This window comes from Moesziomyces antarcticus (assembly GCF_000747765.1).
Source record: "Moesziomyces antarcticus DNA, scaffold: scaffold_v10017, strain JCM 10317, whole genome shotgun sequence".
NCBI lineage: Eukaryota > Fungi > Basidiomycota > Ustilaginomycetes > Ustilaginales > Ustilaginaceae > Moesziomyces > Moesziomyces antarcticus.
In genome coordinates, this window is record NW_014638993.1 from 259,291 (window position 1) to 286,009 (window position 26,719).

The 26,719-nt window shown below is 62.1% G+C and overlaps 9 protein-coding genes and 1 non-coding gene across 10 annotated transcripts; 3 read left to right on the plus strand and 7 right to left on the minus strand.

The window, feature by feature from the left end:
• Positions 1–52: 52 nt before the first annotated feature.
• PAN0_017d5489 (carbohydrate esterase family 9 protein) lies at positions 53–3,094 on the minus strand (the record flags this gene model as incomplete). Its single annotated transcript, XM_014799063.1, has 1 exon — positions 53–3,094. The coding sequence occupies one exon, from the start codon at positions 3,092–3,094 to the stop codon at positions 53–55; it is 3,042 nt and encodes a 1,013-aa protein (XP_014654549.1).
• A 328-nt stretch (positions 3,095–3,422) lies between these two features.
• Positions 3,423–4,931, minus strand: PAN0_017d5490 (MFS general substrate transporter; the record flags this gene model as incomplete). The annotated part of the gene is made up of 1 exon (XM_014799064.1): positions 3,423–4,931. One exon carries the CDS (start codon positions 4,929–4,931, stop codon positions 3,423–3,425), a length of 1,509 nt encoding a protein of 502 aa, XP_014654550.1.
• A 1,582-nt stretch (positions 4,932–6,513) lies between these two features.
• On the plus strand, positions 6,514–6,596 carry PAN0_t017c0004. Its single transcript is given in 2 exon segments — positions 6,514–6,550; positions 6,561–6,596. It is a non-coding gene; the product is annotated as a tRNA-Ala (tRNA).
• Positions 6,597–7,039: 443 nt separating this feature from the next.
• PAN0_017c5491 (CCCH zinc finger protein) lies at positions 7,040–8,851 on the plus strand (the record flags this gene model as incomplete). The annotated part of the gene is made up of 1 exon (XM_014799065.1): positions 7,040–8,851. One exon carries the CDS (start codon positions 7,040–7,042, stop codon positions 8,849–8,851), a length of 1,812 nt encoding a protein of 603 aa, XP_014654551.1.
• A 397-nt stretch (positions 8,852–9,248) lies between these two features.
• Positions 9,249–11,588, minus strand: PAN0_017d5492 (uncharacterized protein; the record flags this gene model as incomplete). Its single annotated transcript, XM_014799066.1, has 1 exon — positions 9,249–11,588. One exon carries the CDS (start codon positions 11,586–11,588, stop codon positions 9,249–9,251), a length of 2,340 nt encoding a protein of 779 aa, XP_014654552.1.
• Positions 11,589–13,135: 1,547 nt separating this feature from the next.
• On the minus strand, positions 13,136–15,574 carry PAN0_017d5493 (uncharacterized protein; the record flags this gene model as incomplete). The annotated part of the gene is made up of 1 exon (XM_014799067.1): positions 13,136–15,574. The coding sequence occupies one exon, from the start codon at positions 15,572–15,574 to the stop codon at positions 13,136–13,138; it is 2,439 nt and encodes an 812-aa protein (XP_014654553.1).
• Positions 15,575–16,104: 530 nt separating this feature from the next.
• On the minus strand, positions 16,105–16,683 carry PAN0_017d5494 (uncharacterized protein; the record flags this gene model as incomplete). Its single annotated transcript, XM_014799068.1, has 1 exon — positions 16,105–16,683. The coding sequence occupies one exon, from the start codon at positions 16,681–16,683 to the stop codon at positions 16,105–16,107; it is 579 nt and encodes a 192-aa protein (XP_014654554.1).
• A 451-nt stretch (positions 16,684–17,134) lies between these two features.
• PAN0_017d5495 (rhoGAP-domain-containing protein) lies at positions 17,135–22,021 on the minus strand (the record flags this gene model as incomplete). The annotated part of the gene is made up of 1 exon (XM_014799069.1): positions 17,135–22,021. One exon carries the CDS (start codon positions 22,019–22,021, stop codon positions 17,135–17,137), a length of 4,887 nt encoding a protein of 1,628 aa, XP_014654555.1.
• A 1,455-nt stretch (positions 22,022–23,476) lies between these two features.
• On the minus strand, positions 23,477–25,372 carry PAN0_017d5496 (uncharacterized protein; the record flags this gene model as incomplete). Its single annotated transcript, XM_014799070.1, has 1 exon — positions 23,477–25,372. One exon carries the CDS (start codon positions 25,370–25,372, stop codon positions 23,477–23,479), a length of 1,896 nt encoding a protein of 631 aa, XP_014654556.1.
• Positions 25,373–25,966: 594 nt separating this feature from the next.
• Positions 25,967–26,670, plus strand: PAN0_017c5497 (phosphoglyceromutase; the record flags this gene model as incomplete). Its single annotated transcript, XM_014799071.1, has 2 exons — positions 25,967–26,498; positions 26,582–26,670. 2 exons carry the CDS (start codon positions 25,967–25,969, stop codon positions 26,668–26,670), a joined length of 621 nt encoding a protein of 206 aa, XP_014654557.1.
• Between the last annotated feature and the right edge of the window lie 49 nt (positions 26,671–26,719).

A 26,719-nucleotide genomic window follows, 5' to 3' on the forward strand; every position in this document is an offset into this window, starting at 1 on the left:
GAAGTGAATCGAGACGATTGACTTCGAGGTTGCGATTACCGAGGGAGACGACTTAGACCTGCACGGTCTCGGTGCCTTTCTGCGAGTGGACAGCGAGGACCTTGGCGCCGTACTCAAACGGCGATCGGTCGTAGACGACAAACTCGTCATCGGTCTTTGCGGCCTTGACGCCGAGCAGGTCGTCGAAAGCGGTGGTGAGGAGGTGGACGATGGCGTGTTTGTCGATCTTTCCGTCGGTCTCGAGCGCGGCGCGCGTAGCGTCCCACAGCAGGTTAGCTGCCATCCAAGCCTCCTCGATCTTGAGCGCCACACGCACACCGGCGTCGAGGAGGGCCGAGAGCGTTGTGGCGCGCGTCAGGGGCGGGCCGCTCAAGCCGCGCAGCTCGTCAAACGTGCGCGGCCAGGTCTGCGGGATGAGCAGCACCCCGACATTGCGCTTAGCGAGCTGGTCGGCAACCAGGTGGCCCTCGGCAGCACCAGAGATGACGAGCTTGACCGAGGGGAATGCGTCGATGAGTCGGAGCACCTGGCTGATGTGATCGGCACGAAGCGCCGTCACCACAAGAGGCAGATCACCCGCCGCAACGCGGCGCCACACAGAAGCCGAGTCGCTCCCCTTGGCACTGCCCTCGTTGGCAGTGAGCAGCTGGCGCAAAAGACCGATCTGCTCCGAGATCGACGGTCCGCCTCCACCGTTGTGGCTGAGCGTGATGTGAACTGCAACTTCGTCGTCGAGGACGGCGCGTTCGTCAAGTACCGTCTGCGCGCCCGTGTCGAAGCGCGTCGAGATGCCAGAGAAGAACGTGTCGCTCTGCGGGAAGACGATGGCCTTGGTCACGCCCGAGGCGCGCGCACGCACCAGATCGTGTCCACCAAACTGCAGCCCATCAGCGGCGCGTGCTACGGGCCACGAACGCACGTACTCGGCCGTCTGCACAGCCGCATTGTCCGCACGCACCGGATCGAGCGCATACCCATCCGACGCCTCGGCTTCAGATACGATATCCGTCAGCCCGAGGTTCGAGCCGTACGACGTGATGCCCGGCAGAACCACACCGCCCTGGGCATCGATCACCGCCGCCTCTCGCGCGCACGCCGAGGCACTGCACGTCTCACCGCTGCAAACCACCTTGCCGCCCTCGACGACGATGCTGCCACCCGCACCGCCGAAGCGCGTCGACGCAATGCGCGGCTTGCCGGCAGCATCGGGCTGGGCAAAGAAGCGCTCGCGCACGTTGGTGAAGACGGTGCAGTTGGGCGTGGGCGGCTGTGCGCTCGGGAACGCCAGCTGCTCAAACGTGATGATCTTGTCGTACGAGCTGGTGACCTTGGCGATCTCGGCGCTGAAGTTGCCGCCCTTGGGAGCCTTAGGAGCAGGCACGGCCTTCTTGTCGCCTTGCGCCTCGGCGTCTTCGGGCAGCGTAGGAGCGGGCACGGATGCATGTGGACCGAGCTGTGGCACGCCATCAATGACGACCTCGACGGGCGTAGCGCCGATCCTGAGCGGATGCGTGTTCCACACTACCACATCCGCATCCCAGCCCTGCCTGACGTATCCGAGCCGATGATCCAGCCCCAGCCTCTCTGCAGGCGCCGAGATGACGCTGCGCAGCGCCGAGACCTCGTCGAGGCCAAAGTGGTGTGCCTGAGCGGCCTGGTTGAGGATGCGGCGCGAGTCCGTCACGGGATGGTCGGACTTGTAGATGGGCGTCACATTGTGCGCTGCCAGGATGGCGCCGGTGAAGGGCGTGCCAAAGTACGCCTCGAGCTTGTAGTTGGCGTTGGTGGAGAAGATGGCGATGGCGGGGGTGACGTTGCCGTACGTCTGCTTGAGCAGGTCCGGCACGAGGTACGATTCGTGAGCGTGGTGGAACGCCGCGACGGGGAACTGGAACTCGTTCGAGTGGCGCACAAACGCCTCAAAGTCGACCTGGGTGTAGCAGTGCGTGTTGAGCTTAACCTTGCCGCGCAGCAGTGCGACGAGCGCCTCGAGCTCGAGGTCGTCTGGGAATTCGGCGTCAGCCAGCGTCGCGGGCGCAGCACCGGCTCCGTGCAGCGCAGAGAAGGAGCGAGCAGAGTCGCAGAAGGCGTCCTGCTTGTTCTTGAGCTCGCGTGCGGCGGTAAAGGTGCGGCGGAAGTCCCACGCCTCATCGAATCGCGTCATCTTGTACACGCGACGCGCATTCTCGCCGCAAGCCATCTTCATGTACCTCCAGCTGGAGCTGCTATCGTTGCGCGCCAGACCCGTCTCGGCATGGAAGCTGGCTGCTTTGGGGCCTTTGCCCTGACCGAGCGGAGCGAGCGAGGTGGGGGGCTCGATGAGACGGTCCTGCGGCAGGTGCGATGAGGGCTGACGGTACTTGATGGGAAATGCCTGACCGCCCATCGAATTCGCCGAACCGGGTAGCACGAGGCCGGTGGTGATGCCACCTGCGAGCGACTTGCGGAACGAAACGTCGTGCTGGTTCATGCCGTCGATGGTGCGCAGGTACGGGTTGGTGTTCTTGCCGATGCTGTTGACATCGTCGTGGCCCGGAAGTGCAGGCAGTGCACCGACAGACAAGTGCACATGCATATCAACCAGACCAGGCGTAACCCACCTTCCAGCGGCGTCGATAAACTTGGCGCTGGCGCTTACGAACTCGTTTTTGCCGGTCTCTGCGATCTTTTTGATGATGCCGTTGGACAGCAAGACGTCGCGGGCCTCGAGCACCTCGTTTCCGCCATTGAGGCCGGTCCAAACGGTGGCGTTGCGGATGACAACGTCCTGCTGCGCGGGTTCGGCGCGCTCGGAGCGCGTGCGCTGGTGAAACTGCGCCGGCGCACCCACGGGAGCTGCGACCGCATCGCACTTTGCCAGCGCAGCCGCAAAGACGCTCTGAACGTGAGGATGCGCCGTGGGCTGGTAGACGTGGTGCTCGCTTGCATCGAAAGTCGTCAGCGCGCCGAGGTAGTACACGAGGGCAACGAGGCCGAGCAGCGAGACGAACGACGTGCGCAGCGCCGCCGAGCGCGGCTTGCGAGCACGAGGCTCGGCCACAGCCGCATAGCTAGGCAGCGAATCGTGGGCGGATTTGCCCAAGATGTCCGACATTTTGGAGATGATGGTAGGAAGACAAGATGGCAGCGTGGCTCACGACGCATTCAGGAGGGATCGCACCGGCAATGCATTCAAATGGAGAAAGCCCGGATCGCTGTATGCGCGAAGAGCGGAGCTGGTGCTTCCGACGCTCGTGTGGGCCGTGCATCAGTCGCACGCATTTTCACAATTCTCCGCCAGACCCTGGCGTGCCCCTGACTCGCACTCGGCAACCAGCACGGCCAATTCACACCCGTGCTCCTCAGCGAATCATTTCAAGAGAGCCATTTCCTAGAATCAAAAAGAGTGATAGTGTACAGTGGATAGAGACTGAGGACAAGATTCAGTGGTGCTTGTCAACGACCGCTGTGGCCGAGAGCTCGTTGTCGACGGCAGCGATCTCTTCGGCGCGGCCAGGCACGGTGACCTCCTGCAGGGGGTCAGTGTGCTCTGTGACGCGCAGCGCAATGACGGGGATGACGAAGATCATTCCGGCCGCACATAGGCCCCACGTGACGGCGAGGTTGGTCATGAAGGGGTGCTTGTCGTTGTCCATGGCAAACGCGCCCGCCGCACCTGCCGACTGCATCGACTTGTAGAATCCGGCGAGGTAACCGAGCTTGGACAGATCGTTGGAGCAGGCGCCGATGAGCCAGTATGCGAGGTTCTGCCAGATGGCGTCGAGAACGCCCGAAAAGATGTAGAGGAAGACGTAGCCGACGTACTTGCCGCCGTCCTTGAAGTCGATGCGCTTGGTCTCGGCGTCGATGGAGGCACGCGTATAGGTCTTTTGCACGTCGTACGAGCCGCCCCATACGGCCCACATGACGACAAATACGACTGACCAGCCGATCCAGGCGCGCGACCTGCGCGACATGCGCTTGTTGTCAAGGATCTGGCCGATGGCGAGGCTGCCGACCATCTGGCTGAGCCAGTAGAGGAGGTTGTTGAGTGAGCGCGTGCGGAGCGTAAAGAGGACGCCGTTGTAGTCGTTGAACTGCCAGGTGTAGAACCAGTTGGACGCGAGGAACATAGGGAACATGAGCATCACCCAGGGGTCGGCCTTGAGCAGGATAAAGAGACCCTTGAGCTCTTTGGCCCAGGTGGTCTGGCTGGGGACGAGCACACGCGTGCCGTCATCTCGAACCATCTTGGCCGGGTTCATGAGCATGGCCGAGACAAAGGCACCGAGACCGGTGAGCACGATGAAGGCAGCATAGGTGCCGTTGGAGACCGTATTGGCGGTCGAGTTGTAGGTAAGGCCAAGCTCGATAGCAGAGCCCAGGACGGCTCCCAAGTTGAAAATGACCCAGAAGACGCTGATAAAGGTGCCCTTTTGGGATTCGGTGGGGTAGGCGAGCATGAGAGCGCCCTGGGCGGTCCAGAGCAGCGAAGCGCATACACCTAGGATAGCGCCGGAAGCTACAACGAAGCCCTCGTTCTGGTTGATGTTGTAGGACAGGAAGGAACCGATGTAGAGACAGTAGCCGAGTGCGCCAATGCCAAGAGTAAGACGCGATCCGAGCTTGTTGTGAATCGTACCGGCAAAGAAGGATACCGCGGCGAAGGTCGAGTAAAGCGCAATGGCGGCCTTGTTGGAGGCTTCCGAATTGACCTGTCCTCCTCCTCCTATGCCACTGATTGCGTTGAACATTCCGGGGCAAAGGAAGCAGACCATTCCGACTAGAGCGACCTGCACGACAGGCATGGCGTATACCCGTTTGAACGGATTCGAAGATCGCTCGACGGGAACGACCTCGGCGAGGGTTGTCGTGTGGAGGGGGTCGGCGGCGGCATGCTTAGGGCCTGAAGAGCTGCTGGAGGCAGCGTCCGAGTGCTTTTCGTCCGTCATTTGGTGGATTAGGGGCGAGTAGTAGGGCGAATGTTGTGGGGAGCGAAGTATGAGGAAGGTCGGGTGGAAGTGCCTTTATATGGGTGAAAAGCCAAGGCGAAATCGCGTGGCCATGTGGAAACTCGGGTGCAGGAAAGGCAGAGCTAAGAGACAGGGCGATAAGCTCGGGCCGTACGCCGGTGCGAGGCGATACAAGCTGGAGAAGGTTTGGGGTTGAGGAGCGCGGGGTGGTGCGGGGTCGATGTGCGTGGCGGGGTGCGGCGGTTTCGTGGTGATGATTGGACGATGAGCTCGGAAACAAAGTCAGGAGCGGGCCGAGGTTGATGTCGAGCAAGTCGAAGCCGATACTCTAGGGTGTGGTTGGTGGGGCGGAGCAAGGGAGCTGGTGCGGGCCGACGAGGAGATACGATGTCGAGGGGGAGGGGTCGCACAAGACTCGCGTGGGCGTGCACAGAGGCGTGCAGAGGCCGCAGTCGCAGTGGTCGGGCTTGATCGGCGGGGCTCCGAGAGCGGGTGGGCGCGTTCGAGTGAAACAACTGCCAGAGAGTCGGCACTCGCTATCGACAGTCCCGTTGCCATGGAAGCGGTTCAGTCACACTTTCCGCCGCCACAGTCTCTGGTTTGCCAGCAGATCCGAGACTGCACTGCGAGCTGCACACACACACCGACAGGGTGCAGCCCCAAATTTAGTCTCGCTTTTTTGTCCTTCTCCTCGGCAAGTGACTTAGCGCAGGGCTACTGGAGTTGTGCCTGACTGCAATCAACGCGCACCCTGCCAACTCACACCTGCGGTCCGCAGATCGTCGGTTGAGATCCGGCTCTGCGCTGTTGCCCGCTCTGTGGCGCTTTCGCTCAGAGTAGAAGCGAGCGAGCGGGATCAAGTCGATTTGCGCAGTCACACCCGCACTTTCATTTGTCTCCGCCTTTGCAGTGACCAACAAAAGGCCGCGGCCGAGCCGACTTTAGGGGAGGCGAATAGGACTTTGAATTGTCGGCCTCAAGCGCCTAGCAATTTGCCTCTGCCAAGCTCGGTCGCTCGTCCGAAGCCGCCGATTCCGCTTCCGCTCGCAAACAACAGCGGTCACGCGCCCATCCAACTCGCGCGCTCATGCGAGCATGCAAGCCCCGTCTCCTCTCGACCCCTCGCTATCTCGGCGAAAGCGCCGACAACCATGCGGTGACCCTTGCTATCACCACCCCCGCTCGCTCGCCCGCTCTCGCGCAAGGTCGCGCTCGACACGCTTCAATGCCGGCTCGTCCCTGCGTGTGGCTCTGCGGAGCCCCCCGAGGTTGCAACATTCCAAGGCAAATCAACGCGTCGCTCGCTCGGTCCTCCGTTGCCGCTTCCGACTAAACCGATGCTCCGGCCGTCGACGCCCCATTTCCACTGTCTCTTTTCCGAGCCCCAGTTGCAATCGAATGATCTCGTCGGGCTTGTGAATGAAACATCAATGATAGCTTGGCCATGAACACGCGGCAAAGGCCGACGTACAAAGCTGAGTGAGATTGCTCAGTTCGATGGTGCCTGAGAAAATAGGGGCACACTATCTAGTAGCAACTGCGACCAGTGTGAGTATCGAACGGGGGTTTAGCTCAGTTGGTAGAGCGTTCGCTTAGCATCGCCTAATTTGCGAAAGGTCGCGTGTTCGACTCATGCAGTCTCCACTCTTCGTTATTCTTTTGCTACTTTTTTCGATGCCTGTGAATCTATGCGTCATCAAAACCTCACCAGGTAAGGTGGACCTGCCATGTCATGTCGTGCGAGCGAGGTTCTCCAGCGAAGTCTCAAACAAGCGAGGGCCGAAAAGTAGAGGGCGTGACAGGTGCCGGACGAGGCTGAGTCGCTGCTTTGTGGAGGCGAACAGCGCCGCAAGTGCACGGATCTCGGATCAACGCGTTTCGCAGAAAAAACTCCCACTTGGAAGTGCACTTGCTGGTGTTGCCGAGTGACGTTGCTTAATGCCGTCCTCGCTTTCCTTCCTTCCCGCATCGACGACTGAGCCATTCCGGCGCAGCGCTGTCAATCTCTTCACCTTCTCTTCGCATCATCATCAACAACCTCGACCTCGTCCAGCTCGATTAGCGGACTTGGGCAACTGCCGTCAGCCATGGCTTCGTCCAACACCGAGGAGGAGCGTCTCAAGGCCGAGATCGCCAAGCTCTCCGGCGCCATCCAGTCGCACAAGCAAAACAACCAGTACCATCAGCCGTATGTGCCCCGAGGAAGAGGCTACTTTTCCGCCGGGCCGTCCTACCGAGGCAGCTATGGCGCGCCTCGCGGCGGCTCAATACCTGGACGCGGCAGGGGGCGTGGAGCAGCGGTCATTCCACCTCGCAACCGCACCTTGATTCTCAATGAATCTGCCTCCAAGCCCAGCACATCTGCGGTTTCGACTTCTACGCCGACGGAAGCCCCTCCAGCACCAGCAGCGCCGACAGACTCAGGTGCAGCCTCGTCTACAGACGCATGGATCAAGCGCAAGTCGACGCACAACATGAGTCTCGTCAGTGCGTCGACGTTCCAGCGCACCGAGCCGGCGCGGCTGGCTGCGCTCGAGGCCACGCGCAAAGCCAAGGCCGAAGCGCGGTCCGCGGCGTCCCAAACCAAACTCGGCCGGCCCAAGGCTGCCAAACCGTCGGCATCGGTGCGTCGCGGCGACAACATGGGCGAAGTGGTCATCGACGGCGTCGTGTTTGAATTCGATCCGTCCGGAACCAAACTCGTCAAGAAAGCCGCGCAGCCCTCAGCATCGTCCGACGACCAAGCGTCTGCGAGCGCCGCTGCTGGATCCTCTACCCCTTCCAGCAGTGCGGTACCGCTCAAGATGAGCATCAATGGGCAGGAGTACATCCGGACCAAGCGCGGCAATCTCATCTCTGCCGAGCTGCTCGCCAAGCGTCGGGTACAAGCCAAGATGGGTCGTCTCGACAAGATGGTGGGTCAGATCTCGGCGATGCAAGCCACGCGCAACGCTGGTCGCTCCAAACGCAGCGGTCCGGTCGATGTGCAGAAATCCCGCACGCTGTGTACGTTCTTCAACAAGACCGGGCAGTGCAAGCGCGGATTGTCGTGTCCGTATCGCCACGACTCGAGCAAGATCGCACTGTGTCCCAAAGTGCTGCGTGCAGCGGGGTGTACGTTGCCCAAGGGGACCTGTCCGCTCTCGCACACGCCGCGCGCAGAACGTGTACCGCACTGCGTCCACTACCTCCGCACGCGACACTGTCGCAACGGCACTGCATGTCTGTACACCCATGCGGATCTTGTGGATGGTCTGGCCACCAGGATCTGTCGCGACTTTAGCGAGTACGGCTGGTGCGAACGAGGTGCATCGTGCGAGCAGCGACATACATACGAATGCCCCGACTTTGTCGAGAACGGTAGCTGCCAAAGAAAAGGCTGCAAGCTGCTACACATCCTCCGAGCCAACGACACAGCCGAAAAGGATGCAGAGGAGGTCAAGGACGATGACCTGTTTGTGCGCGACGATGTAGCGGCCGAAGAGGAGAGGCCAGGGAAGAGGAAACGCCCACTCATGCAGACTGAACTCGACGACGAACCGATCCCGGACTTTCTTGCGGCAGAAGGGGAGGAGGAGGAGGAGGAGGAGGAACAGGTGGATTGGACGACAAACAAGCGCAGTCGAAGCACAAAGGCGTTTACCAACCAGCACGACTTTATCTCGTTTGCCGACGATGCAGATTCGCAGCGCGACGACGAGAGCGGGGAGGACGATGATGCCGCAAGTGTGCATAGCGACGAGTTTGAACTCAGCGATCGCGAGGACGAGGACGAGATGGCGAGCGACCATGATCACCGGCACGAGGACGAGGACGAGGGCCAACAGGACGAGGACCAGACGGACGATAACGATCATGGCGACGACGATGACGATGACGCAGTGGACCGCGATCTCTGACATTCACCTCTTGCAGCACCGCCCGCCTCTGTGCTAGGCGTGTTGTATCCACCACACCAGGCGCCTTGACAGCGCTACACCCTGCACGAGCGTGTGCGGGAATATGCGTGTGAGCCGAGGTGTGTGCAACAAGTTTGGATCCGACGCGGCTTGAGTGAGGAGCCGCACGCGCTGTGCAGGACTGTGACCGCGGGCGCGCCTGCTGAGACCGACTCGAGGCTGTCGTTGTGTTGAACAGCAGCATGATTGTGCATCGACGCTGCCACCCTTGTGCGCCATCGACGCTCTCGAAAGGGCGGTCATCACCATCTCAATCTCTTTCACCCCAGCCACACGCCTTTTGTGCAATCCAACCAATTGTTTCAAGTGTGATGTGATGTTTGGTGCGTGCTGTATTTCAAGAGTGCTGTTTCTTCTTGAGTCTACGTTTGCCGGACCTTGATGCATCGGGCATGGCAGCCTGGATCGCCTGCGTCTTTACATCGTCTGCATAGCCCGCCACTTTATCGCCCAGCTCCCACAGCCAGCCCTGCACCGCCGTCTGGCGCAGATTCGCCGTGGGCACAGCGGCCAGATTCAACACATCGACAAACAGCGCATTGGGCCACGCCGAAGCATTGTACGTCTTTTGCCACAGCGTGTGCAGCCTCGGATGGCGGGTGGCGTCCACCGGGTTCTCGCCGAGCTCCTTGGCGGGGATCTCGGGATAGTCGACGTGCGGGAGTGCAGCAAGCCCCGCAATCTGCTGGACTGCATTGCTCGCGACTGCGTTGGTGGGTTGAACTGCGGTGGATTCGTCCCAGCCATCGGTGGGTTGGTCGTCTACATCAACTCCTGCATCGCGCGAAGGCAGGTGTTCGTCGTCATCGACATCAGCCATGGCGGTAGCACGCTGGGAGGCGGCCTGGATCATAAGCTGTCGTGCGCGGTGCGTGGCGAGTTCGGGGATATTCCAGCCTCCTGTAACGACCAGTGGCGAGATGAGCGGATTCATGGCACAATCCGCGCCCGGGATCCAGGGGTACGGCGCGCGCGTGGGCCAGTAGAGCAACTTTTCCGTCGGCCGCAACGACCCCTCCCAATCGCTCGCCTCATCCCACATCTCCCGCAGCTTCTCGGGCTTGCACCTCCTGACCTCTGCAAACGCCGGATGCGTATCGGGATCAATGCGCCCCCCTCGCACAACGGAGGGATGGATCGTCTCGTTCGTCCGCCCGCTCTCGCCCATACTCGCCCATACGCTGCGCCGCATCGTAGACGAATGGTACTCGAGCTGATTCACCGTCCGTGCCTGCTGGTAGTTGACCGTCGGTCGCGAATGGTGTGGCAGCTGCATGGCCCACTCTCTCCGCCGGTCGAGAATCGTTGCCAACAACCCTAGATCAATGTTAAGCAGCGGACCGAGCGTTTGCGTGCCGTCGGGGAGGATATGCTTGTCGACGAGCTGCGAGACCATCCAGATGAGGGTAATGTCCGAGAGACCGTGGAACTGGTACCCGCCACCGCAGTCGGTGTGGACGCCCTGGAACCAGCACTGCTTGAGCACCTGTTTGGACCGCATAAACTGCCCGCGCACGCCAAATTCGCCCTGCCCCGAAGTGGGGATTGCGGCGGCGGGAGGGGGTTGATACCACATGGTGGGGAGGAAATCCTTGCGGTCCTCTTCGAGACTGAGCGCATGGAATCCAAACTGCACATTGCTGCCCAGCCCGGGGTCGTAAAAGTCGAAAAAGTCAATCATCTCCTTGTCCTGGAACATACCCGGCAGTCCGAGCGCCGAGACGGTATCCCACACGCCGATCGCCTTGATCTGCGGTGGCACCACCAGCGTCTTCTGCCTGCGCTTGGTGCACTCGTCCTTGCGTTTGGCGATGAGTTCCTGTCGCCTAGCCTCGGGCATGTTCTTGTTCTCGGGGAGATTGTACAGGTTCCAGACATACATGCTCGTAGCGAGCGCTTCCGATTCCGCCGAGGGATAGCGCAGTGTGGCGGTATAGAGCACCTCGGCAGCCTGGGTCTCGGTGCGGATCTTGTCGGCATCGCGATGCTGGTAGGCGGCCCAGATATCGGCAAAGTGCGTCATTTCCACCTTGGACAGGATGCCGCACCAGTTGATAAAGCCGTTGATGCAGCGCGCCGTATACGCTCCACGCGAAAAGCCGAACAGAAACAACTCGTCTCCAGGCTGGTAGTTGTCCACAATGAATCCGTAGGCTTCCTCGATCTTGGAGCCGAGGCTGAGTCCGGTGCCTTGATCGAAGAGCTTCTGCAGTGCACCCGTGCCTGTGCCGACGCCGGACTGGTAAAACACGATTTGCGGCATCGCATTGGTTGCGTGCGGACTTTTGGTCTCGGCTCCATTGCTGGCGGGATTGGGGCTGGTGGGTGGTGAGGACGGGGAGTTGCCGCTGGATTGGGCGATGATCTTGGCGAGGAGGGCGACGTTGGTGAAAAAGTCGCCCGACTGAGGGTCCGAGTCGTCCTTGTCGGCATCCGATTTGCGGGGCTTGTCGCTCTTGTCGCCGCGGTCCCAGTCGTCCACGGCGTCCGGGTCGTTTGGTGGGGTGGCGAGTTTGGTCTTGACCCAGTTGCGCGCCTGCGCGGTGCCGTCGCAGAGCACGATGATGCGCGCCGGCCCGCGTGGGATGCGCGGCTGTAAAGGGGCGGGCAGCATGGTCGCCGGCGCCGAGAGCGACGGTAGACCCGCCGTGGCTGCGGATGGCTCCAGCGCGACCATTGTGTCCGGAATAGATGCGAGTGGGTGTATGCGAGGTGAAATGTCTGCGAGCGAACGATGGTGGTTGTGCGCGAGAGAGGCTGGGTATGGTCAGTGAGCTCGCCGCTCAGCTCGTGGTGGTGCAGAGGAAAGGGAACGGGTAAGATGGACGAGAGTCAGGATCAATGGTCATTCGTGACTTGATGCTCAGTGTCCCGCGAAAGGGATGGGGCTGGACCCTGAGCCCGTGCGACGTTGGTGATGGAGCGGGATGCGCGGACCAAGACGCGGGCCGATGTGTGCACCGATCCGCATCGACGTCAACTCCACCGTGCGCACACTCAACCGCATGGGGCTTGATGCAGAGCATCGGCCCGAAAGCTTCCCTTCGATGTTCCTTGCCGGTACCACACCCTCCCTTGCGCTTAGCTCGGAACCAAATCCAAGCGAGTGCCCCACCCCCCCGCGCTTGTGTTTTTGCCGAGACCAACACTTCCCCCTGAGATTTCGTTCTTGCCTTTTTCGGGGCCTTTTTCAGCGGCCTTGTTTTTCCCTGCCCTTTTTTTTCGGGTCCACATGGCTGACTTGCACATGCGATTCTGCGAAAATCGACGTTCGACATGCATGTGGTGCAACTTCTAGCTGTGTGCCACGCTTGCGCGGAACGACAGGCTGGCTCGGCAGCACGATGCTCTTTTGACTACGTCGGATCGCGCCGGGGCAATACGCTCCCCAACAGACAGACTGATCACTCGAAGCACACTACCGGTAGTTCACATCTCAATCAAAGTCATTCTTCACGCGCATCCACAGAGTCGTGTCCTGTCACCCAGAAAAAGGCACAGACAAGACGGCACAGAAAAGGCATGCCGCAGATGTGCTTAATACCAAAGCCCATCGCGCACGAGGCAGAACCGCAACGGGCGCGCAAACAATCGGTCGTCTCTCCAACCACTCGCCACACGTTCGTACCGCTAGTCAGCGCGCGCAGAAACCTAGCCGTTTTGTAACGGGCAAATCTGCCCCCGGATACGTTGTCAAGACATGTAGGCAAACGCAAACGCATTGCCAACGCACAGCTGCACAACCAGTACGACTCGGTGCAGCAGCCACGTCGAGCTGGTGCAAAGCGAGTCTCACAAGATGAAGACACCAATACAAGGTGCATAGCGCCAGCCACGACGAGTCAAAGCGATCACGGCTGCGCTCAAAGGCCGGCCAGCTTGACTTTGCGAATGAGCACACGCTGAGCCGGCACCAGAAAAAACCGTCGCGTGTTCCCAGGCAGTACGCAAATCACAACAACTTGCACCACGGCTGGAACGTGGCAATGAGCATCCCGACATGCTCCAACCTCAAGGCTCTCGCTTGGACCATTCCTGACCCACAACAGCAAAGTCGATCAGGTGCGTGAGCGAGGTTGACCTGCTGCAAAAGCTTGGTCCCAAAATGAAGGACGAAGTCGAGGTGTCACAGCCACCAAGTCATTCCAAGAGTAGAGGTGGACGTCATTTCATTTCATTCGGTGCGTGCACGACACCTTTTTCGTTCGCAACTGGCTCTGGAGTTCAGGCAGGAGCGGGACCATCGTCGCGCTTGTCGGCACCAGCTTCGGCGGCCGGAAGTGCCACCTCGACGGCCACGGCTGCCTCGACAATCAGATCCTCCAGCGCCATCTCGGCGCCAGCCACTTTGCTCTCCTCCGCCTTCGCGGGTGCATCGTCGCGCTTGACGGCGGTTTCGGTAGTGGCTTCCTGAGCGGCTTCGCCCTCGCCGGCTTGTTTGGGGACAGCCGCGTCGTCTGCAGCAGCGACAGCGGCGGCACAACCTTGCTCAACCTCGGCCGTGCTCGTCTCTGCGGTGTCGTCGTGCTTGGCGGACGGCACGGCCTTCTGGTCGCCCGATGCGACGTCGGGCAATTCCAAGGTGGCAGTCACAATCTCTTTAGTGTCGATGTGAGCCTCGATGCTAGCTACCACCACGCTGGCGTCGGGAGCCTTGGTCACCGACTCTGGCGAAGGCTGCTCTGCCAAAGCAACTGCACTAACAGCTGGATTCTGCTTCGCCTCGGACGGCTCAGCTTCGTCCTCCTTCTGCGTCGAAGCAGCGGCACTCTCAGCTAGATGCTGCTCGGCCTCGGACACCTTGACGTCTTTCTCCGGCTGTGCTGCGGCAGCCGCGCTATCAGCCGGATGCTGCTCGGCCTCGGATGCTTTGGCTTCTGTCTCCTGCTGTGGGGCAGGCGGCTCTTTGGGTGATTCGGCCGGCTTGCTCTCTTCAGCAGCAGCAGCCTCGACAGCGGCACTGCTCGGGACAACGGTAAGGCTATCGGGCTGGAGCGATTTCTCGGGCTGAGCCTCCGCACCTGCCGGGTCCTGACCGCGAGCAATGGTCGGCTCGATCTGCGTCATCGACTCGTCTTGAGTCTGCGACTCTTCCTGGATCTTGGGCTCGTCCTGCGTTGTGGACTCGATTGCCTGATCGGAGACCACACCCGGCGTCACAGCTTCCGCGCTTGGTTCTTGCTTGGCGTGCCGATCGACAGCCGGCTCGGATGCCTCCTTTGTAGCATCGTCGGAGGGCTTTGCGTTGCCGGCAATGTCAGCAGCGCCGAGCTCTTGCTCTGTGACGATGGGCTCGGGCTTGTGCTGATGGGCAGCGGCTGGCTCTGGCTCTTCGTCGCGAGCAGTGCCGAGATCGTGCTTTTCGTTCTGATCCGCACTGGGCTCGACCGCTTTGTGAGTGACGGGAGCGGCAGCGGGTCGGACAGGCAGCATGAGCTCGTCCTGCGTCGAGGCAGTCTCCTGAGTAGCGTGCTGAGCTTGCTCAACTGCCATGGCAGTGGGCTCCTCGACAGGCTTGTTTGGCATTTGAGTCGGCTGAGAGTCGATGCGCACCTTCTTGGGTGGGCGTTCCTCGGCTGCGGCCTCGGCGTGGATCTCCGGGTCGGTGGCGGCGGTCTCGGCGATCGACGCCTCCGAAGGCAGGTGCGCGGACGGCTCCGTGGGCACATGGGTGGGTGCCTCTACGACGCTGGTAGTGTCGGCCACTGCAGAAAAGGGTGCAGCTGCAGACGTACCTGCGGTGTCGGCATCGTCATGGTCTCGCTCGTGCTTGGAGGTCCAGAGATTGGCCGCGGCTGGCGATGCGAATGCCTTGGAATTGTACAGCGTGGAGCGATTGCCGAGGGGATGGCCGCTCCTGATGCCGAGGAGGCTGTACAGGCTGGCTCTGCAAAAGATGGGCATCCTACCGCAAGCCTCGGCGACGGACTGGAGCACGCTGCGAGCCACCTCGGAGCTCCAGACGGCGCGGAAGAAGACGTCGATGGCCACGGATTGCTCATTGTCGGTGCGAGACGACGACGATGACGAGGAAGTGGTGCGCGAATTGCTGAAGCGCGATGCAGCGGACTTCTTGCGCTTCTGTCCGCCATGGGTTTGTTCGCCAAAGGACTCGGACGGGGGCAAGTGGCGGGCGCGCAGCGCAATCACCAAAGGCTGGGCGTGCAGCTCACCCGACTCCAAGCTTTTGGCCAGACGCGTCCAGGTGGCGTCGAGGTGCTGCGGGTTGAGGATGAGCGTCCATCTTCCTTGCGACCAGAGCGGATGGTCGGTGGCCATGAGCATGATCTGGTCGTGGAAGAGGCCCTGTACCTGTTCCCTGCACTGCTTCTTGCTGGACTTGGTGCTCCTCGAATTGATGCGGACGGGGATGGCATCGTCTTTCTGAATCTGGTCGATGTTGGCGGTGGCCTCGTTCATGAGCTGCTTGGCGTTGATGAAAGTGTCGTCGGCGGCTGTCTGCTCGTCTGGCTGCTCGTCTGGCATGCTCTCTGCGACTTGCAGATCGGGATCGGCGCGGGTAATCAAGAACGGAACGGACGGGGCGCTCAGGTGGCTGGGCATGTGTGTCGTGAGCCACTCGTCGAGATTGCCGGTGCCAAGCCTCCAGACCGGGCTGTCGGCCGAGGATTTGGCATGCGGATGAGGAGCAATGGCCTGCATGTTGGACGACGAGACGTTGGGGATGAAAACAAGCGGCGCCGGTGTGGATGGGCAGTACTTATACACGGCTCGCTGGCTTCGCGCAGCCCCCAACAAAGGCCCCTGGCGTGTAAGGGCGATGCGCACTGGATGCGGATGAGGCGAGGGTGCGCTCGGCGCAGGCTGGCTTCATCTCGGCTGAGCCGAAGCCTTGTGCGGCAGGCAGCGGGACAGTGTCGACTGAGCCTCGAGAAGGCACAATGTGCTCTCCGAACGAGACCGGGGTGCGGCTGACTCTTGTCGGGACGACGCGCGAAAAGACAGCGTCGCGTGATGACAAAGAGGTTGGCGTGGTCTGGCAATTTGCGCCGCGTCGACACGGAGCTGTCACGAGCCTCATCCATCTGCGCCCAGATCAAGCTTTGGCGCTGCGCAGCCACAGCACTATCCCGCACCCCCAACCTTTTTGGCGCATGGACTGTCATTTCGTGCAGGTGTCGTGTTGGGGGATCGTAAGGAATCGTGTCGTGCAATCGATTGCTGAGTACAATCTAGCGCGAGTAGCCGCCAAACAGGTGTTCGAGCGCGCTCTGAGTCCAGTCCTTCTTTGGCTCTGCGTCGCTTTCGGAATCGAGGCCGTAGTCTGGTTTGTGGATTCCGGCGTGTGACGAGACGGAGCGCTCCCTCCTTGGCTGCTCTCTTTCCTTGCTGTCCAGCAGCGCATACGCAACAGCCACCAGTGTCGATGTGATTCCCACTGCGGCTGCTGCTATCACTCCGTATCGCACCATCTCCTCGGCGTGGATTGCGAAGGCTATGAGGGCGGATAGCTGCAGTGCGGCGCCGAGGCACACAAGCACACCGCAGCTCGTGGTGATACTACCCAGCACCTGCGACCATCCATACCGAGTTCGAACTGCTTGCAGAGTGTATACGAGCATGGTGACGACCGAAGCGTATAAATTGAGCACGAGCGAGGTGGTGCCCAGCAACACTACCACTGGACTCCCGTGGCCGTAGAAAGCTAACGAAGCTGCTTGCGTCGATCCCAACAGCAAAGCTACAACCAATACCGCTGCCGTTCGCAAGCCCTGCCGCTCGCAACATCCCCTCCAGTGTCCGTCTTCCATCGTCGTACCACTAAGCATCGACTCCCCTTCCCCGCGTTCTGTGCTGTGAATAGTTGGAGTATACCCAGCAGGCGGAACATAAAACCCGCCACCACATGCAACCCTTCCCTCCTGTCGTGTCGTCATCTCGTGAATGGTGGTTCTCTTCCTATCCCCTCCTCCCTCCCCAGATCGCAGGGTATATATCTAGAGCCGCTGTTTCATTTGTTCCCAAGCCCGCCAGCCGCCAGCCGCCATTTGCCGGTACTGCACTAAATGAACCGCAACCCTAAAGGGGCATCGCGCATCTTAGCCTAAAAATTCACGCGCCCTAAACCCACACCCTCATCCCCACCTTGACCCCTCTCAACCACCGCCATGACACTCTCATACGTTGCACTATGACATCACACCTCACAGCTCGATCATACGCTCATCAAAAAGTCATTACCGCCATATGCATGCGCAAATTCTACGTCGACTTCTGCTCGAGCGCCGGGTTGCCGTTGCGGTACATGCGCTCGTACGCATAGTCCTGCGAGTGCGCCTGCTGCTGCTGTTGCTGTGGCGGATACATCTGCGCCGGATGCTGCTGCGACGGCGTTGCATATCCCGAGCCGGGGCCCGACCCCGGATTGCGCGCCATCATGTGCACGCCCTGCGCCGCATAGCCCGGCCCGCCATTCGGCGCGGCGTAGTGCGGCTTCTGCGGCGTGCCGTGCGCCCCGAGCGCCTGCTGCGGAAGCCGCTCCGTAGGGCTATGCCCAAAGTGGTGATGCTGCGGCGGCACCGCTCCCGCCGACCACGGCCCTGCGCTGTCCGGGCTGCGCGAAAACTCGCTCCGCATCGGCGTGCTCGCCCCATTGCTGCTCGAGTACTGGCGGTGCTGCGCCACGCCTTGCTGCTGCTGCTGCTGGAGCTGCTGCTGCTGGTGATGCAGGTGCTCGCGCTGCTGCACCTGGCGCATCGTCGTCGGCGGATGCACGTCTGGACGATGGCGGTTCTGCAGCTCGCCCGAGTGCAACGGGCCCGCGCCGTACGCTCCGCCGCTTCCATTGCGACCCATGCCCACGCCGCCGCCGACACCGCCGCCGCCGCGCATCTGGCGCATGCGCGCGTACTTTTCGCACTTCTTGAGAATGTCGCGCGACGTCAGGTCCGCCGAGGCGTTCATCAGATCCTTGTCCTGCAGCACCGCCTCGAGCTCCTCGGGCACCTTCCAGATCTCGTCCTGGTGCTCCAGCAGATACGACACTGCGCGATTCGCCAGGAACGTCTCGTCCTTGGTCGGATCGCTCCCCTTGCTGTACAGAATATTGGGGCAGATCACCGTCGCCAAATTCGGCAGGTCCATCTTGCTGCCCGTCTCCTCGTCAATGTGCGAGAACGACGCCACCCACTTGAGGAACGCAAACAGCACCTCGAGCGTGTCGCGGTGGCCCTTGGGCAGCAGGATGGTCACCATGTGCAGGATGCGTCGGCGCTCCGCCTCCGACTCGAGCTTCTGCGACATGACAAACAGCTTGTGCAGCTTGAACGTCATGAGCGGATCCGGCAGCTCGCGCAGGAACTTCTTGAGCAGCGCCGCCAGCTGCACCGGATTGTCGTCCAGCAGATTCACCGACGAGCTGTCGCGGTCCAGCGCCTCGGACAGCTCCTTGAGCCGCCGGATGTTGCCGTTCTTGCGGAAGATGCCCTCGACGGACAGATCCATCTGCTTCATCGCCGAGATCACGTCGTCGATGAACGACGGCACGCGCAGATGCGCCGCACTCGCTCCCAGCGTCGAGTCGGCGCCGTTGCGCTCCACCAGGATCTCGAGCGGGATGCCAAACACGCCCTTCTTCTTGATCTCCTTCTTTTCCTTGCCGCCCTTGAAGATCTTGCCCCAGAACGTGTTTTTGCGCGTCTCGATAAACTCGATAAGGTCGTCCAGATTCACGTGGTCGCGCAGCGCCGACTGCTGCAGATACATCACCGCCATGTGCTTGACGATGAACAGCTCCAGCGCCGAAAGCTCCGAGATGCAGCGCGTGCCCTCGCTCGGCAGCGGACGGTGCTGCTCGCGCGCCTGCTCGGCCTCGAGGATGTGCGGGATGTCGGCGAGCGTGATGCCGTCCTCGCTGCGCGTGTCGCGCTGCAGTTCGTCGCCCGACGGCTGGCGCATGGGACCATCCTCGCGGATCTTGACGTCGGTGTTGTGACGTGCAAAGGCAGGCCGAATGGGCACGATCGATCCAGGCTCCAAGTTGGAAGGCGAGCCTGACCTGGCTGACGCCCCCACGCCGAGCTGCGGCTGTTGCTGCTGCTGCTGMGGTGCCATGCCTGGCCCACCGGGCAGTGCAAACGGAAGATGCTGCTGTACGGGCTGGAACACTTGCTGCGACGCCGATTGCTGCGGGTAGGCACCGGGCTGTTGCTGCTGTTGCTGCGGTCTGCGCGTCCGGCTCGACGGCGACGGCTCTCGCGACGAGCCACCGTCGCGCTGGAAAGGTGATCCGGACTCGCGCGGCGACGACGACGGGCTGGCCTGGCGGGGCGAGTGTCTGCTGTCCGTCTGCAGACCCGAGTCGGAGGGCGAGGGTCGTTGCACATCCGAAGTCTGCGTCTGGCGGCCGGACGGACTGCCGACGACGGTCGAGATGCGAGGCACCTTGGCTTTGGTGGACTGCTTGCGGTTGAGGTTGACCGACTTCATGCGCTTGATGTCCTGCGAGTCGCGGTACGCCTCGTGCATCGATACCTCCTCGGCATCGGCGGCCGCGGATGCATTGGACGCCGATGGATCCGCGTCGCCAATCATGCGCGATGCCGATACGGGCGGAGAAGGCGGCACGACGCCACGCTTGCGCAGCAGCGCAAACAGGCGGTTGAGCGCCACACGCAGCAGGAACGCATACTGCTCCAGCCGCGTGACCGATTCGAAGCCCGTGCGTAAACTGAGACCGCCGGCGCAGTTGGGGCAGAAGCACGCGTGCTGCCACGGGCCCGAGGCAGACACGGCGCGCGCACCGTTCTGGCCGCTGCCCTCGGTGCGACGTTTGGACTCGAGACCGAACTGCGAGGCGGGCAAGGCGTCGGGTGTTCCAGCCGCAGGATCCGGCTGCTTGCGCGTCGAGGGTCCCTCGCGCAACGCTGGTCGCTGGCAGGTGGAGCATTGGAGGCAGTTGGAGTGCCATCGCAGATTGACACCCATGCGCAGGCATTCCTCCTCGACCGTAGATCCGCACGCCACACACAGATCGGTGGCGGCTTCGCCATTCTCGCTCGAGCCCGAGCTGGTGGATCGGGGCAGCGAGCGGTAGCCGTACCAGCGTCCGTCGGGCCCGACGGTGTTGGTGTTGGGCGGCTGGGTGCCCTGCTTGTCGTCGGCGGTGATGCTGCCGAGCTTGGCGGAGAAGGCGAGCTGGCTGAGGAACCAGTTGAGCGCCTCCTCGTTGTCGTACTCGCGGTCGAGCTTGAGCGCGCCGGTGAGCGCGATGCGGATGAGGATCTTGAGATAGTGCGCCAAGCCGGTGACGAGCGAGAGGAGCTCCTGAGTGATGCCCATGCGGCGTGCGCCCGTCTCCTGAGTGTGCGAGAGCAGCGAGAAGAAGTTGACGATCTTCTTGCAGAGCATCCTTGCCTCGCGAATGTGCGAGATGCCCTTGGCTTCCTCCTTGCGGAAGTTGGCCTCGAGGTCGTCGATGGCCGAAAAGAGGATCTCGACGTGGAGGATGAACTTTTCGGCCATGCGGACGCCGCCGAGGTAGCGACCGCTGCTGACGTGGCGGAGCATCTCGGAGATGCACGCAGCGGAGCTCTCTTCGAAAGCGGAGAGGACGGTCCAGATGCGGTAGACGCGCTCCTCCATCTGCTTCTGCTTGTGCTTGAGGCTCGAGGGCGTCTCGGCCGCCTCGATCTCGGTAGCGTCGGGCGAGGGCTCGGAACGCGAGGGTGCGGCCTGGCCTGGCGACGACTCGACGGCTTCGCCCTGGCCTTCCTGGCTGCCCGCTGGATTGTCCGCCACTTCGTCGGCGCCTGGTGCTGCTGTCAACGCTGCGGCGCTGTCCTTGGGCGTGGAACCGGTGGGGCAGAGCTTGATGTTCCAAAACTTGTGGATCATGTAGCATTCGGGATGCCAGTGCTCGTCGGTGTTGTTGCGGTTGATCTCGACAAACTGCTTGAGGATGGCGGTCTTGCAGCCGGTGCACTTGATGGCGAAGCGGGTGCTGTAGTGAAAGTGGCAAAAGACGTGGCCGTCGTGCTCGTAGTAGCTGTCCTGCGGGCCAAAGACGGTGGGGCAGACGGAGCAGGTGAAGTGTTCGACGTGGAACTTTCTGCCGAGGGCGGTGATGTAGCTGCCGCGAAGGGCGCCGCTGCACTTTGCGCAGATGAGGTCGAGGCGACGGAAGTAGTCGGTCTCGCAGAGCGGGAAGAGGCGGCCGGTGCCGGAGGAGTCGACCATGTCGTCGGTGGCGGGGAAGAACTTGGCGGCGACGACCTTGTTGCAGTCGTTGCAGCGGAAGCAGTCGAGGTGGTAGACGCTGCCGAGTGCGCGCACGAATTGTCCGGTCATGACCTTGCGGCACGCCTGGCAGGTCTGGTCGCGGCGTCGAGACGAGGTGGCCGCCGAGGAGGAGGAGGAAGAAGGTTGGGACTGCTTCTGAACCAGGGACTGTGGCGCCGCCGACGCCGAGGTGGGAGGATCCTGCGGCGAGGCAGCGGCGATGGGCGGTGGTGCGCGATCGGACACGGCAGGGGCCGAGGCAGGGGTGGTGATGGGGTTGGGTGGCGCGTGGAGGTTCTGCGGGGATGCGACGTTGGAAGCGATGCCAGGACGGTTGGGCCATGTGGCGTCTGTGGCGTCTGGGGCGTACGAGTTGGCCGAGGTGTCGATGCGGGGTGCTGGACGCGAGGAGCCGCGGGAGGGGAGGCTGGGTCTGGACTCGATGCTGTTGGAGCGTATGGAGGCTGTGGTGGCCTCGTGCTTTTCGCGCTCCTTCTCCCAGCTCCAGCCTGGATCGACGGCTCGACTCTTGATGCGATCCATATCGGCACGGCTGCGAGAGCTGGTGCTGCTGCTGCTGCCCTCGCCAGCTGGCACGTCTGCGAATGAAGTGGATGGCCGAAGCGATCTGGCGTGCGCGGCATCGTCCGAGATGGGGGCGGCCACCGTGTCATCACGGGAGCGAGAACGAGACATTGCTGCCGAGCTGTCGTGAGGGAGCGCCGGCGACGCCGACGAAGGGCCTGCCAGACTCAAGTTGGCGGTTGCGTGTTGGAGCTGACTGGCGTCGTCTGTAGCGTTTGAGTGGTAGGAGCTTGCCGAGCCGGAAGCGGCGTTGTCGGCGCCGTTGGCGTGGCTTTGGTGGCTCATGTTGGAGATACAGCGGATGGAGGGGGCGGGGTGCGAGGGATGGATGCGAGAGAAACGGTGGATGGTCCAATGTACGGGGAGGAATGGGTGCGTTGACGAGCGAGGCACAGACGTGGAACGTGACTAGCCACACGCCTGAGCCGGCAGCGTTGGGCTCCCGTGTCGAGGGAGCGGGCGGGCAGCTGACGAGGTGGAGGGCTAGCTGAGGCACGGCATCCCAGCGTGAAGCGGCGAGAGAGAGAGAGAGAGAAGAGTGTTGCCAATGCGAGAGCGGTGTGTGAGTGCCAAAGGAGCGTCGAGCGTGGCGTTGAATGTAAATGGGTTGATGGTGAGCACGACGATGGTCGAAAGCGGCTGCAGACAAAGGATGTCGACGATGGTGAAACAGGTTCTAGGTGTATGGCTGGAGTAGCGGTGAGCGTTGCAAGCCGAGTCGAGTCGAAGCAAAGAGCAAAGGTGAGGACAAGGGTGAGGAGGAGAGTGTGGTGTGGAAAGGATGATGAAGGTGGAGCTGCTGCGATGGGTGAGAATGTTGCGGTGCTGTTGCTGTGCTGTGCTGCGAGGATCCCAGAGCGCGAGAGCGAGAGAGAGAGAGGGGCAAGAGAGAGCCAAGTTGGGTGCCTGGCCAGCGCACAGAGGCGGATCGGCGCTGCACTGCGCTCGAGTGGCTGCCGGTGTGCGGGCAGGCGTGAGGTGTGTCAAGTCGCGCGCAGCCGTACACTCTTCACTCCAGCTGAGCACAGAGACGACACCCTTTCGCTCTCTCGCTCACTCACCGCTTGCCCGCCTCTCCGTCGGTTCGCCAGCTCAACTCGCCGAGTGCTGCCTCGCCGCCTCTCGCCACGAAAATCCAGCAAAAATAAAATCCAAAGTCGAATAAAATCCCATCCCCCCTCCTCCTACAGTAGCGAAGGGCGTGTGTGTGTTGGAAATCGACAAAAAAAAGGGGGGGCGCTGCTGGTGCGATAGGGGGGGCCAACTTCAAGAGCAAGCTAAAACGCGGCTCCCAAGCGGCACGCGCAAGCGATTCGCGCGGGGTTCCTCCAAACATGCCCCGGCAAAGGGGGTTTCCTGCCATCCGAGCTCAGCACAACTCCAACCTGCGCGTTGGGATGCAGCAAAGCCGATCCCCCGCCCTTTTTGCTCTTGGAGTTCCGTCCTAAAAACGGGCCTTTTGCACAGTGCATGAACTCAGCTGCTCAAGGTTCGCCGACGGCAGTGTGTCACACACACTTTTGCTGGGGGGCGCCCAAAAGAGAGCCGCTGCACACCTTGCAGCCCCCGCTTACATGCATCATCCATCCTCTCTCGCAAACCCGCCGTCACCACTGGCACAGCTCAGGAACACCCAACACCAACATGCATGAGAAGAATCCTACTGTACTCGTCCCGAGACCCCGCGCGCACTTTTGAGATGCATTCTTTGAAATTCTCGCAGCACGGGCAACCATCTTGTTAGGCACGCTCGACATAGTTGGCGGGGAACAGCCCCTGGGCGCCCGTGCGCTCGTTGGTGCCGCTCCACCAATCCTCGCTGATCTGGTCGTCGACCTGGACGATCGTGTCGCCCTCGACAAAGCTCAGCTCGTTTTCCTCGCTCGCCTCGAAATCGTACATGGCCGTGCACACCACTCCGCGCTCGCCACCCGCCGCCGCTGCCGCCGGAGCAGGAGGCGCAGGCGGCGCGGGCGGCGCAACCTCCTCAACAGGAGGTGCAGGCGGTGCGGGCGGAGGTGGAGGAGGAGGCGGAATCTCGTCCTCCTCGTCGACAGCAGCAGGCGGTGCGGGAGGAGCAGGTGGCGCAGGTGGGGCAGGCGGGGCAGCAGGCGCCTCCTCTTCGCCGCCCTCGATCAGCTCGACGTACGATGCGGGGAACAAGCCCTCGTGCCCGTGCTCGTCGACTCCAGACCACCACCCTTCGTCAATCTGCTCGATGTTCGAAATGAGCGCTCCCTCCACCAGCGTCAGCTCGTTGTCTTCCGCTGCCTCGTACGCCCATGCCACCCGGCCCTGCAAGCCACCGCTGCCAATCTGCGTCGATGCCAGCTTCTGCGTGGTCTCTTCCACCTCATGCGACGGCTCCTCGGCGGCCGCAACCGGAGGCGCGGGAGGTGCGGGTGGCGCAGGAGGAGCAGCTGGGATCTCGTCTTGCTCCTCCTCAGCCGCTGGCGCCGCAGGGGCAGGTGGAGCAGGAGGAGCCGCCGGTGCAGGAGGAGCAGCAGGGGCAGCCGGAGCAGCGGGGGCGACGGGAGCCTTCGGGGCCGGAGCAGCGGCGCCCGATCCGTAGCTGGCGGTACGCATGCCGGACGAGAGCTGCTTGACGCGCGCCTCTTCCTCTTCGCGTTCTTTCCGCGCCGCCTCCTGGCGCTGGCTCCAAGTGAGTTTGCCCGGTGTGCCTCCCGATGCCACTCGCGGCGCCGGAGCGGGCGCCGACGACGTCTCGTCCTGCTGTCCAAAGGGGAATCGGTTGGCCATGTTGAGCTTGCCTGGCTTGCCCAGGCTCACCGGCTGGTATGCCGTGCCCACCGGCTGGATGCGGTCGTCCTCGGCCGGTTTCGTCGGTGCGGACGAAGCTTCAGGTCGCGGAGCTGGAGGCACCGCGGAAGGCGCGCTGACCGGTTTCGGAGCAGGGGCAGCTGCGGGGGCTGCTGGCGCTGCAGGAGCCGCAGGGGCATGGGGTGCGGCGGGTGCCGAATCGAAGGCGGGCGCATTGACGCGAGGAGCGCTGGGCAGCTGCGGAGGCTTGGCGGTGCCGGATCGGATCTGCTGCAGCTCGTCCCTCTTGGACGCATAGTTGGTGCCTACAGGCGCAATGGTGTCCTTGGCTGCCGACTTTTGCATGCCCCTGATGTCGGGCGTGCCGATGGGTTGGTAGCTGGAGCCGACCGATCCGATGGGTCCGCCCCTGTGCGTGTTGGCCGCCTGACCCGCCGCCGAGTAGTTGGCGCCGGACGACTCGGCGATGCGACGGATGATCTGCTTGGGATCCACATCCGCCTCGGAACGGGCATTGATGCTCACGTGGTACGCGCGCAGATACTGCGCCACCGCCGACGAGTGCGTGGCGAAGAGGCCCTTGCGGTTCTCGGGCACGCCGTCGCCGCACCAGCTGATGAGCGCGAACTTGGGCAGCTGCGTGTTGGGGTCCTTGACGCGTGCAAAGGCGTACTGGATGCGGCCGTCCGAGAACTCTTCGTTGAGGTCGTCCAGGTCGCCGTTCTCGCACACCTGCACGCGCAGATCGTTCGACGCCTTTTCGTACGTGAGCACCAGGTAGTCCTTGGCGCCGTCGAGCACCTTTTCGTAGGCGTCGCGGATCGCCGTCGACGAGAGGTTGACCGTGAGCGACATGTTGTGCTGCTTCGAGGTCGTGGGTGATGATGGTGGTGAGGATGAAGGGTGGTGGGGATCGATGTGTGTCGCCGAGTTCGAGGCGGCGGATCGCCTGATCCGAGCGCGCGGTCGGTGGGCGGGCTTGTGGAGGAATGGCCGGTGGGTGGGGGCGTGTGGCCGTGCGTGGCTGTGAAGCTCAGCGGCCGATTTCCAAACGATCGCGGAGCTTCTTCGGGCTTGGCCTCAGAGGGGCGCCGCACATGGCGCACGGTGCAGGCTCAGCCATGCATTCACTCAACATCATTTCGGCGTAACACGGTGGACTTGCTCCAACCGGCCGAATACACGCACGCGCGCTGGGTCGCTGCTTTTTGGGGGAGCCGGCTGCGAAGCCTGAAGATGGCAGCCCTCGCCCGAGGCGCACCGATCGATAACCGTGAAAAAGACGCGAGACCAAGCCAACACGCGAGATCGCCCGGCTGTCTGTCTGGATGAGGTGCTCGCTCGAGCGGAATTCTAGCGCACGAGCGTTGGGGCCACCCTTTTTTCTTGCGCCTTTCGTGCATACTTTCCCACCTTTCCCTCCATCATCTTCTCTTTCTCATTGCCAAAATGGTTGGAACTCTCGTCCTTACGCGCCACGGTCAGTCCGAGTGGAACAAGCTCAACCTCTTCACGGGCTGGAAGGATCCTGCCCTGACGGAGCTCGGTCGCGAGGAGGCGCTTACGGGTGCTAAGCGTGTTGCTGCGACGGGCATCAAGTTCGACGTGGCCTTCACCTCGGCTCTGCAGCGCGCGCAGACTACGCTGGGCATCCAGCTCAAGGAGATTGGTCAGGAGGACATTACGATCCACAAGGACCAGGCTCTCAACGAGCGCGACTACGGCGAGCTCTCGGGCCTCAACAAGGACGACGCGCGCAAGAAGTGGGGCGAGGACCAGGTGCACATCTGGCGCCGCAGCTACGATATCCCCCCTCCCGGTGGCGAGTCGCTCAAGCTCACCGCGGAGCGTGTCTGGCCCTACTACCACAAGGAGATCCTGCCCCTCGTCAAGCAGGGCAAGAACGTCATCGTCGCAGCCCATGGCAACTCCCTCCGTGCCATGATCAAGGATATTGAGAACATCTCGGACGACGATATCGGTATGCACATCCACATCCTACTCGCCAACACTTTCGCCGTGCATCTTGCTCACTTTTGCTTTCCATTCGCCTGCATTCGACAGTCGGCCTCGAGCTCGCTACGGGCGTCCCCATCCTGTACAAGCTCGACCAGGACGGCAAGGTCGTCTCCAAGGAGATCCTGCAGGGATAAATCAGCACTTCCATCGCTGTCAGTCCACACTGCTTGTTTCCTACATGCT